The sequence below is a fragment of the Squalius cephalus genome (assembly GCF_949319135.1).
Source record: "Squalius cephalus genome assembly, chromosome: 12".
In the NCBI taxonomy this organism is placed as follows: domain Eukaryota; kingdom Metazoa; phylum Chordata; class Actinopteri; order Cypriniformes; family Leuciscidae; genus Squalius; species Squalius cephalus.
Window position 1 is genome coordinate 35,976,322 of NC_137133.1, and position 12,500 is coordinate 35,988,821.

General features: G+C 34.5%; 3 protein-coding genes across 3 annotated transcripts in view; all 3 read right to left on the reverse strand.

Annotated features, from left to right (window-relative positions):
- The window catches only part of LOC307168884 (uncharacterized protein), a 3,426-nt gene extending 857 nt beyond the window's left edge, over positions 1 to 2,569 (reverse strand). Inside the window, exon 1 of the mRNA XM_079889187.1 lies at positions 2,372 to 2,569. Within this exon, the coding sequence (XP_079745313.1) occupies positions 2,372 to 2,513 (142 nt within the window). The 5' untranslated portion in view covers positions 2,514 to 2,569. The remainder of the gene's footprint in view (positions 1 to 2,371) is intronic.
- Positions 2,570 to 3,225: 656 nt separating this feature from the next.
- On the reverse strand, positions 3,226 to 7,256 carry LOC307168287 (protein FAM177B). Its single transcript, XM_079888057.1, has 5 exons — positions 7,096 to 7,256; positions 5,496 to 5,621; positions 5,326 to 5,392; positions 5,056 to 5,150; positions 3,226 to 3,416 (listed from the first exon to the last, which is right to left on the reverse strand). The coding sequence occupies exons 1-5, from the start codon at positions 7,105 to 7,107 to the stop codon at positions 3,249 to 3,251; spliced, it is 468 nt and encodes a 155-aa protein (XP_079744183.1). The 5' UTR covers positions 7,108 to 7,256; the 3' UTR covers positions 3,226 to 3,248.
- Positions 7,257 to 7,390: 134 nt separating this feature from the next.
- The window catches only part of brox (BRO1 domain and CAAX motif containing), a 14,659-nt gene continuing 9,549 nt past the window's right edge, over positions 7,391 to 12,500 (reverse strand). Inside the window, exons 11-13 of the mRNA XM_079888041.1 lie at positions 11,163 to 11,313; positions 10,366 to 10,525; positions 7,391 to 9,172 (exon numbers count right to left, since the gene is read on the reverse strand). Coding sequence (XP_079744167.1) covers positions 9,086 to 9,172; positions 10,366 to 10,525; positions 11,163 to 11,313 — 398 coding nt within the window. The 3' untranslated portion in view covers positions 7,391 to 9,085. The remainder of the gene's footprint in view (positions 9,173 to 10,365; positions 10,526 to 11,162; positions 11,314 to 12,500) is intronic.

The window sequence follows — 12,500 nt, forward strand, 5'->3', positions numbered from 1 at the left end:
ATGTCGCACGGGTATATTTGAGGCAATATCCAACAATACATTGTATGGGTCAAAATTATAGATTTCTCTTTTATGCCAAAAATCATTAGGATATTAAGTAAAGATCATCTTCCATGAAGATATTTTGTAAATTTCCTACCGTAAATATGTAAAACATTTATTTCTGTGAGTGAATGCTGCACAATCATGAACATAAATGAACAACTTTAAAGACTAAACTTTTTTTTGCACCCTCATATCGTCCTATCATAACAAACCACACATCAATGGAAAGCTTATTTATTCAGATTTCAGATGATGTATGAATCTCAATTTCACAAACTTGACCCATGTGACTGGTTTTATGGTCCAGGGCCACATATTTTCTAAATGTCATAATCATTTGTTAACAAACAAGTAGCCTATTCATTACTAGCTCATTGTTTCTGCATTAAATTATTACATTGTTTAAATTAATACATTTTTCGCTAACTGTGATTTTGTATAGAAGTACATTTCTGAAATACATAACTCAGATTTCAGTCAATTGTAATGTGGACTCATGCATTTTCTGTAAAGCTGCTTTGAAACGATGTGTGTGTGAAAAGCGCTACACAAATAAACGTGAAATGAAATTATGCAGAAAAATTATATGCAGGGTCACATGACTTTAATCGTCATCACATGGTTATTTGGGTGTTTTGTTATGTTGTTGTTGCATTTTACTGTTTAAGCATATGTATACTTCATTAATAATATAATTAACTATACATTTTAAAATAGTCAATAAGTATTGATTTAAGCACATGTATATTTAATATTATAATTAATACATTTTACAATAAACAAGTGATTTATGCATGTGTTTATTTAATATAATTAACAATAACTCTTACAATAATCAATAAGTAGTTGTAATTTAAGCACATATATTTAATTAATAATACAATTAACAAGATATTTTATAATAATCAATCAAGCATATGTATATTTAATAATATAATTAACCATACATTTTACAATTATCAATAGTGATTTATGCGCATTAACGTTTAATATAATTAACAATAAATCTTACGATAATCAATAAGTAGTAATTTAAGTATATTTAATTAACAAACTTTACAGTAGCATTTAAAGCATATTAAATTAATAATATCATTAACAAAAAATAAATACACAGTAATTTAAGCACATGTATATTTAATTATTAATTTAACTATAAATCTTACAATAATCAATATTGATTTATGCATAATAATTAGCAATTTGAGCTCAAGTATATTTAATTAATTATATAATTAAACTTTACAATAATCTATATGTAGCAATTAAAGCATATGTATATTACATTAATAATATAATTAACAATATATAAATATAGTAATTTAAGTATATGATATTTAATTATTAATATAATTAACACTTTACAATAATCAAAAAGTAGTAATTCTAGCATATGTATATTAAATTAATAATATGAAAAAAATGGATCAATCCAGTCATTTAAGCACATGTATATTTAATTAATATAACCAACAAACTTTGCAATAATCAGTGCAATGTAATTAAAGCATATGCATATTAAATTAATAATATTATTAACAATAAATAGTTATTTAAGCTTATGTATATTAATTAACAATATATTCTACAATAATCAATAAATAGTCATTTAAGCATGTATATTTAATTTACTGATAAGTAACAATACATCTTATAATAATCAATCAACAGTCACTTGCATATGTATTTAATTAAAATAACATAAAATGAACAGCAATAAAAGTTTCTTGTCTTGTTTAGACCATGATTTACTAAAAGTAATACTGAATATGTACAACTTTCCCAGCATATTAATAAAAAATACATTCAGTAATGCACTTTTGTAAGTTATGGTCTAAACTGGCATTAATATATGCATACAGCATCAAACAAGCATGCATGAATGTACATCATACTTGACAGAAATATTACTAAATATGTAACACTTGCAACATTGTTATTATATTTGAATATACAAAAACAAATATGACTGATGCAACTCTGGTTAAACTTAAAACTCAGTCTTTGTGCATCAAAAAGAGCAGTTATGCAACTCAAACTTTGGATGAAATCAAAACACACGACTAGTTACAGTGCAGGGCACCAAACTCAAAACAACTCGGGTTTTACTATGGTAAAGTGTCAAATCTGTCCGATTAACCCATCAGATGCCTTTGCGACTCAAAAACACGTTCTGTTAGTTGTATGATGATATGGAAACAGTATCCGTGAGATATAATTTATATCTTCAACCCTGGATTCCTGTTAGCCTACTCTGCAACAAGCTAACAGCAGATAACTAGCAGTTTAGTTAGCAAGAAACGACTTAAGGAATATCAACTCTTACCTGGTATTTCAACTTGTAGGCTCACGGCTCTCCATGCTTTGGCTTTTCTAGCAGCGTCTTTATATGAATTTATTGTAGAATTGTATAACTCGGGATAGTCGGACACCGCTGCTATTAACCTCTCCTCCATTGTTGTTAGCATTGGGCGGCAAATGTTATCAGCTAATGACTGTATTAACGGTTGTTCCTGCAGGGGGCGCTCGATGGCCCACAACTCCGATTTCTCATTGAGCTGTGTTCAAATTTCAACATGGTTTTTATCTTATTGGAAGCATTTGAACAGAAAGTTGTATAATCTTTTTTAAATATTTTTATAGTAACTGCTATGCGCTTCAGAATAATAAATCTGTCATAGCCGCTTCCCTATACAATTTTGTTAAATAATTATTCTATATTAATCACAAACGGCTGTGATTGGTTCATAATAACCCGCGTTGAGAAAAGTATCGCGTACCACGTGACACACATTCACTTCAGTGGCGTCTCGACGATGATTTACGTCTGAACGATGAATTTAAAAGTGATTTAAAATAATAGAATTACAAACTGACAATTCAGAAATAACGTGCCCGTCGTTCTAGCCTCTTAATAAGTATCTTTCAGCGATTTCTGGCTGATAGAAGTAGCGCGGCCCACGCATGCGTACTCTTCAGTCACATGCTGCGTTACCGCAGTGCAAGCTGGGAAATGTAGTATGCGTAAACAGCCTAAAATGGAAAAGGTGTAGAACTGTAAAATTAAAACAACTATATTTTGTGTTTGAAAATTAAAACAATTAAGCTTAAATGGTCTATGTGAAGAGAGGGCAAATTTAGTTTAATGGTCATAAATGAAACAAGAAACAAAACAATTTTACAATTCAAATTCTTTTAGTTTATTATTCGTTAGAATTGTATCCTTCATTCTGCTCTCCTTTATATTGTAGTGTTTCTTTCAGGTCCTGTTCATTTGTGGCTCCATACTCTTTGCTCTCTATTTTTGACAGATTAATTCGCTCCTCGTTCACGCTGGTGCTTGAAGGCAAAACCTCTCCTTTCGTTTCATTCTGCACAAACAAAACACTCAAAGTTATCCATTTAACCGTTTACAACCAAACATTTTCACATTTGTAAGTAACATATCTTTTAGCCTCTTAAGGCCAGTTCACATCTAGAAAAATAACTATAATGGTATCTATATAAGTGTCCAGACCAGCATACGATAACGTTCTATTTATTATCATTTCCACGGAAACAGGAAGACAGGGCGGGGCATATCGAGCAGCTCCTCCCCTTTTTAAAATAGCCGATAGAGTTTCGCTTAAATCACAGTTCGTTCAGATCCGTTGAGCTCTTCCTAATCTCTCCTCCATATCGCTTTAAAATACAGCAATCTGTGTAGGATTCAGAGGATCCAATCCGTTTTCTGGTCTGCGGGACTCGATCACATGATCCGCTCTGTGCTCTCATGTCTCTGAACTTGGGACTTCGCTCCAATGGAAAGCATATTTACACTGTCTGAATCGCTCCCTATCCCCTATATAGTGCACTGTGTGCACTTCATCATGTAGAAAACAGTAAATGTGTGAACAAGTGACTGATTTCAGTCGCCACTTCAGCGTCTATTTATAATGTAGGGGGCGGAGCTTCAGAATCTAGAGAGCATTTGATTGGACAGAAAATCTGATTAGAAGCTGAAGTGCAGAGTGATGTCATCAAAATCATTGATCCTTATTGGCGGAAGTGAAAGACTAAGTTTTGAATGTATATCTTCTAAATGTGATTTTTGTGATTGTTTTGTTATAGATAACAGTAAGACTAACATATTCATACTAAAAGACAAAAAACTAAAACTTTGATTTCATGTGGACTTTAAATCAGGCTGGATTTTGATTGGCTGATCGTCTTGAAAGTGACTCCATCAAAATTGTTCCTTTGTGTTGTTATAGTTGTGGCTGGACTCTGCTATTTTATATATAACATTTTTTTTTAAATATCTGTTTATCATTACATTTATCATCCTCGGTGCGGACTGATCTTTAGCATACAAAATAAAGATCATTCTGTTACTCTGTAAAGCTATTTTCAGTTGTAAGTGTAAGAATGTGTGTGTGTGTGTGTGTGTGTGTGTGTGTGTACGTGCGTGTATATGAGTGTGTGTGTGTGTGTGTGTGTGTGTGTGTGTGTACGTGCGTGTATATGAGTGTGCATGTATATGTGTGTGTGTGTGAGTGTATGTGTGTGCGTGTGTGTGTGTGAGTGAGTGTGAATGTGTGTGTGTGTGTGTGTGTACGTGCGTGCGTGTATATGAGTGTGCGTGTATGTGTGTGTGAGTGTGAATGAGTGTGTGAGTGTGAATGTGTGTGTGTGTGTGTGTGTGTGTGTGTGTGTGTGTGTGTGTGTGTGTGTGAGTGAGTGTGAATGTGTGTGTGTGTACGTGCGTGTATATGAGTGTGCGTGTATGTGTGTGTGTGAGTGTGAATGAGTGCGTGTTTGTGTGTGTGTGTGTGTGCGTGTGTGTGCGTGTGTATGAGTGCGTGTGTATGAGTGCGTGTGTGTGTGTGCGTGTGTATGTATGAGTGTGCGTGTGAGTGTATGTGTGTGCGCGCGTGAGTGTGTGTGAGTGTATGTGTGTGCTTGTGCGTGTGTGTATGAGTGTGCGTGTGTGTGTGTGTGTGTGTGTGAGTGTGCATGTGTGTGTGTTACCCTATGCTCTCTGTGATACTGGTCAACAGCATACTGATATTTGGCAGAATTCAGTCCCAGTAAACCAGCCATTTTCTCTCCAAGAAAATCACAAACTATAAAGAAAAGTGATTTACTATATGATTACATACAATATGTGTGACATAAAAGACAGACGGTCTGGGATGTATTAGCTACTGAAAAGCACAATTAGTGCTGGCAAGAACCACTGCTGTCTGAATGCTTTTAGAAAAAAGACACAATGACCTTTGAAATAAAAGTGCTTCTTACATCGCAAAGACTTTCTCAGAATCTGTGTTCCCCAAAACCGAGAATAATCCCTCCACGTCCAGCTTCTCTAGAAGATAAAAATATCAAACAACCTTCGATTATTTTCACACAGGACACAGATTTTAGAAAATGTCTTTTATTACTATATGTCTATTATCATCCAGACGGACCGGGTCAGAAGCACTGGGCTCTTGATGAAGATGATGATCCTCCTCTTCCTCACTGTCTTCCTCAGTCAGAATCTCTCCACTGGAGAAGTGAATCACCTTCACCTGTTTGACGTCTCCCGTCGGCTCCTGCACATCACCATTGTTATGGAATATTGTATTTGAAATGATTTATTATTTTTGTTAAATTCATTCACTTTTGTAATCTTGAATCAGAATAACTTCCCCATCTCTTCTCTGATGATGAGGGCGGGGCAACCTGTCACTCACATGAGATCAGCCAATAGCAAACCACCACCATCCAATGATCCCCCACAGACACAATCAAGCCCCGCCCACATTTGTTCTCGTTCCAGAAGCGTCACAATAGGAGAGAAAAGACTAACGCAACTTCTGTTTCATGCTGACTTTAACTTATAAACAATGTTACAGCAGTATTTTTCTTCATCTTTAATTTTATTTTAATATTTATATATCAGATACAAGGGCATTTTAGCATTGTTTTGTTCTCTCCTTTACACTCAATAAGTATTTAGGCCTAAATTTAAGATTTATGTATTTGAATAGCATCTACATTTTCCATTCATTTGGATGACACAGTTTTAACATAAACTAATAGTGATGCATATTTGTCAGTCATACACAAGTGAAACATTTATGAATGTTAAGTACATTTAACATTTCAGTACTCAAAAAAGACAGTTTATTACTAACTATATGCATTTATTGGATTTGAACTCAAATAATCATATTTTAAACATTTATTTAAATTTCTTATCTTTTCATTGTGACAATTTTTGTTCAGTTAAAAAGTATGAATGTGGTTAAAATATGGCTAGCGAAGCAATATTCAATTAAAATGTATGTGATTAAAACAAATTGCATATTAAGTTAATTAATTTATGTTAAAACTGTGTAATACAAATGGATGGAAATTTGAACAAACCGTTCACAAGTTTGGGGTCAGTAAGGTTTTTTTTGTTTAATTTTTTAAAAGAAATTAATGCTTTTATTCAGTAAGTCTTTATTAAAATGATCTAAAGTGAGAATGAACACATTTATAATGTTACAAAAGATTAAATTTAAATTGTTTTGAACTTTCTATTCATCAAAGAATCCTGAAAAAAGTGTCAGTTTCCACAAACACACAAAAAATGACTGTTTCAACATTGATAATAATGAGAAATGTTTCTTGAGCATCAAATCATCATATTAGGATGATTTCTGAAGGATCATGTGACACTGAAGACTGCAGTAATGATGATGAAAATACACATTTGATCACAGGAATAAATTACAGTTTACGATATATTCACATAGAAAACAGCCATTTTAAATTGCAATAATATTTCACAATGTTGCTGTATTTTTGATGACATAAACGCAGCTTTGGTGAGCAGAAGAAATATTAACATTAAACGACCCCAAACTTCTGCATGGCAGTGTAACACACGTATATAGTGTGTGTGAAGGTGTTTACCGAGGGCAGGTGTTGCAGTAAGTGTGCGTACATTCAATAAAGGCTTGGTTCAAAAGTTAAAACTAGGACAGCAATGAATCACAATACAGAAGACAGCGGATCTAATGATTTCATGTCACTTACGTCTGTACTCATGCTGTGAATCTTCTTTCTGCGTCGTCTTCTTCAGTGAGAATATCTTTAAAAGAAAATCCTCAGATAGTGTTTATTTAATCAGTCGGCAGAACGTCTCCTTCAACATCACAGGAGGAAGTTTCATGAACACGGATGTTGTTTGTGTAACTGAGCACTTGCGTAGACAAGAACTTGTGTAGAGCATAATAACGTTGATGAACTTGTATGGCCAGTATTACAGAAAGAAGCATGTATGATTTGAGGATTCATATCTAGAGCACAAAACAAAACAAGCAACGCAACATACAGTTAACACACACATTTTAATGGGAAAACCATTAAATGCATGACAGTGAGTTACATGTTGACATCATAATCGGCGAGTATACTCGATGATGAATACATATCCATACGACTGCATAGATGGGGAAAGAAATACTTACAAAAACTAAATGCAACCCTGGAGTGTCATTTGACCACGTCCTGTTCTCAGCAGAATTGTGTTAAATAAATATACAGCAAAACATCTGACAATCATTATCCCTTAATAAGTACAGCTTCATATGTCTGAATTAAAGTTAGGGAGCGAAGTAACAAGCGGAACACAGTTTTTGTACCTTTTTGAGTGATCATTTCTGTGCTTGTTCAGCGTGAACGTGTTTCTGAGGGTTAGGGTTAGTGTTGTGCCCAATTTCAATTTATTACCCCCCTACTATTGGTAGGTTTAGGATTAGTCGTGGGGGAGGGGTTAGGATTATTGAATCAGGTACTGACTTCAACGAGGGGGGTAATAATTTGGCAGGGGGTCGAAATTCGGCACAACACCGGTGTCGTATTTACTGACTGAAAGATGGTTGAACTTATTCGGACAAGCAAACAATGTCAGAGTTGAGCATACAGACAAAATAATAAGAACAAGAGACCGATCGAATCCAACCAGCACAAAACCACTGGGAAACCATCCAGATTTAGATTATTTGGACGTTTTCAAATCAGAAGCGAATAAAAATATGTAAATATTTACACGTATGGAAACTACATCCACTGAAAGCTGATATTAGAGATGGTGAGGTTATAATGAGACGTCACATCACCCTGTGTTAGCTCTCGGACATGTGCTTGTCCTCTCTTCCCACGAGCAGATATTAATCATACAGCAGATGTTTCATGGGCTAAAATGACAGGTGAGTTACAGGTAATAATCTGGGTAATGTCCACTTTTGTTTAGTGTTCACAATAATAGTTAAGAAATTATATTTTTCATTAAGCCTATTTTTCAGACCCCTATTTATTACATTAAGACAGAATTATATATATATATATATATATAAAATGGCTTTCAAATCAATTAATCGCATCTAACACAAAACCTTGCATTTATATAATGTGTGCATATATACATATACACAAACACATATATATTTACACACATATATCATATAAACACAAACTTTTATGTTAGATGCGATTAATCGATTTGACAGCCCTTATAAATATATATATATATAGAGCAATGTCTTAATACAGAAGATTAATGGTTTTAAAATGGTCTTCTTAAGACATGGTGAAATATGACATTTCTGTTTGAAATTTCCTCAGTTTAAAGACTGTTAAACATTAGCATTTGTGTTGAACAATGGATCATTAACCAGCATCAACTTGAAGAGCCAAATTATAAACATTAAGAAAAAATTAATTTAGTGACCTATAGAAGTTATCCTCTAATCATTGGACCCAATAAACCCTTAAAAATCTCAATAAAATCAGTGTGCTGCTACAGAAAGATAATCAAATGATCACATAATTCAGATTCAGTCTGGGTTATTAGGATTAATTCTTCATCAAACTCACTCAATCGTTCATTAGAACATCTGTCGTTTGTAGATAAACACCGTAGAGAGGATCCGAGCACGAGACAGACGCCACTGTTATATCACTATGTTATATCGTTATATATTAGAGCAGGGGAGAGAATGACGGACTCCTCTAGACATCAGCATTACGAGACCACGCAGCCCGTGTCTGTCTGCGGCTTCAGATCCGGCTCCTTCACTGGCTTGATCTCCTCGTCATGCTTCGCTTTCGGCTAGAAGGAGGGAGACCATATCAGTGCTTCAGATACAGAGAGCTATCTACAACATCACACAAGTGACAAGTGCAATATCACACGAGTGCTGTTTTTGTGCAAATGTGAACAGTTCAATAAATAAGAAGTTATTGGTACATTTTGCCAAAATATCCCCTATAAAGCCAGAGCAGAACTGTTGTGCATCTCAGAGTAACACAGCAGTGCTTCGTTTCTGAATGAATCAGCGTTTTGAGCGAATCAATCAGGTGAATGAATGATTCAATGACTCATCCATAAAGAGAGCCATTAACTTCATTCCTGAATTAATCAACGAATCGAATGAATGATTCAATGACTTACTCATCTAGACATTTAGTTTCTGATTTAGACTATCATTTCGTTAAAAAATTATTTCATATTTCCATACTTAAAAAAATAAAATAAAAAAAGACACATTAAAGGGACAGTTCATCCAAAAATGCAAATTATACAATAATTTACTAATGTCGTTTCAAATTTGAATGACTTTCTTTTTTTTGCAACATAAAAGATGATATTTTGAAGAACCATCGCATTTCTGAGACAATTCTCAAATTATCTTCTTTTATATATATACACTAGGGCTGTCAAACGATTAATCGCATCCAAAATAAAAGTTTGTTTTTACATAATACATGTGTGTGTACGGTGTATAATTATTTTCTATATATAAATACACACACATGCATGTATATATTTAAGAAATATTTGCATGTATATACTGTGTATATATATTTATATTATATATAATTTATATTATATATAAAATATTTATATATAATATAAATTATATATAATATAAATATATATACACAGTATATACATGCCAATATTTCTAATAATAACACATTTTCTTAAATATATATATGCATGTGTGTGTATTTATATATAGAAAATAATTATACTCCGTACACAAACATATATTATGTAAAAACAAACTTTTATTTTGGATGCGATTAATCGTGATTAATCGTTTGACAGCCCTAATATATATATATACACATCTCATAAAAGAAGATAATTTGACAATTGTTTATATATATATATATATTTATACTGAGACTCGAACCTGCGACCTTCGGGTTAAGTCCAACTCTGTAACCATTGTGTGTGTGTGTGTGTGTGTGTGTGTGTAAATGCTCTTATTTGTGGGAAGGGAACGCTCTCCTCACCTTGTCGTCTTTCGGTCCTCTGGTGAGGTCAAAGGTGGCGTAGACTTCAGGTGTGCACTGAGCGCTGAGAGCCGGGAGCTCGAATGGAGTCGGTTCAGCCAGACCATAACTAGCCTTCAACTCCAGAGCGGGAGCTTCAGCGGGAACCTTGTGGAAGTAACTGACACACAAACTCAGCCGTGAAAAATTACTTTTCTATGAAGCTTTTTTTTTAATCATACTGTTACATTGAGTGTTAAAGAGGACCTATTATACCCTTTTTCAGAGTTTACCCTACTAGAATAGGGTTTCATGCTTGATTTTTTCAAAAACACCATATTTTTCACATGTTTGATATTTGTTGCAGCTCCTCTCTTCCCAGTCTGTCAGTAACGCTCTGTTTAGCTCCTGTCTCTATGAAGCCCCTCCTTCTGAAAAGCACACTGTGCTCTGATTGGTCGGCTGGATCAGTGTGTTGTGATTGGTCGAGCGCTTCGAGTGTGTTTGGGAAATGTCCCGCCCCTTACCATAACCGCCAGTTTAACACACTACTAACTAACTCAACCAGGCCCCGCCCCTTTATTCTGCGTATTAATTATTATAATGAGGAATATTGTGACGTGTTCGTTCCCGGAAGAAACTCAAGACTACAATGAGGCGTTTCAGGAGTTCAGAAACACTGACACTGATATAGAGAAGAACTCCCGCTGGAGGGACTTTGTGCTCGAACAGTAACATTACACACTAAAGAGAGATGAACATGTGGAAAAGCATAATAGGGCCCTTTATATTTCCTCTGGATGTGTTTGTTGACTCACATGAAGCCGTTCTCTCTCTGGCATTTCTCCAGGGTGTTTTTGATGAACGAGCCCAGTTTCTTAAAGAAGAGCTGCTCCGAGGGCTTGGCGGTGCTGCCGGGACCCTTCGTCTGACGGTACTCTTTACACAAGGCTTCCGCGCGCGAGTAACCTGCCGCCATCACAAACATTACAAGAAGGATTTCACACATGTGATTTAACTATTAACTCTTTCCTCGCCATTGACGGAATATTCCGGCTTTCTGTGTTTTCACTGTTGTACAGTAGGGGGCGCTATTACACATCTTCTAAAAGAATACTGAATCTCCTGATCAAAACACAGGCGAAGAAGAAGCAGAAACAAGCAATATCATATGTAATCATATGCATATGTAAAATATCGCGATCATCAACATTAAACAGCATATAAATCAAAACTGCCTAATGTTACTGAAAGAAATGTAGGGTGGTGTGGCGCAATGGATAAGACACATGCCTTTGGTGTGAGAGACCCGGGTTCGAATCCACTGTGAGACACCAATGTGTCCCTGAGCAAGACACTTAACCTAGTTGCTCCAGAGGCGTGCGACCTCTGACATATATAGCAATTGTAAGTCGCTTTGGATAAAAGCGTCAGCTAAATGAATAAATGTAAATGTAAATGTAAATGTCGACCCAGGACGAGCCACAGGACTGTGGGGTGTTGATGGACTCGATCTACTCCATCTGTGTTTTGATGACCGTTCTGAATCTAATCTGGACGTAGTATTCAACAAAAACATGATTTTTTCAGCTTTTTGATCAAAATTTTGCTTTTTTAATGAAACTTACTCACATTCAAGTGTTGATAAAAGAATGCATGAAGCTTTTTTGTGTTTAAAAGCAGAGGGTCTGTTCTTTTTGATATTTTGCACGTTCAGATATTCATACAACTAAATATTCTTGAAAATGTTCAAAAACGCGGGCAACTTTTTTTTTTAAACGCTGGCAGGGAAAGAGTTAAAAGTTCTAAATATTCAGAAACTATAAGTCATTACAGCATCACTTTGCAAAAATACATTCAAACTTTTCTGCCAATTATGAAGAAGAACGAAGCATTTTTATTATTACAGCATTTCATTTTGTTTTTACTATCAATGCTAAAAAATAACTAAATATCTTTGAATATAATATATGAGTAACACTACAATAAGGTGTCATTTGTTAGCATTAGTCAATGCATTAAACTAGCAACGAGCGATATATATTTTTACCTTGTAAATGAAAACGTTTCCATGTTAGTTCACAATGCATTAACTAATGTTAACATATAAAACTTTTGAACTTAGTTAAGAAATTATAATCTAAGTGTCACCAAAA

What these genes read in the sequence shown, in the direction of transcription:
- LOC307168287 (XM_079888057.1), bottom strand. An exon ending in AGCCCAGTGCTTCTGACCCG is followed by an intron (nt 5,393 to 5,495) that starts GTCCGTCTGGAT and finishes TTTATCTTCTAG; the next exon opens with AGAAGCTGGACGTGGAGGGA. An exon ending in TCTGAGAAAGTCTTTGCGAT is followed by an intron (nt 5,151 to 5,325) that starts GTAAGAAGCACT and finishes TTTTCTTTATAG; the next exon opens with TTTGTGATTTTCTTGGAGAG.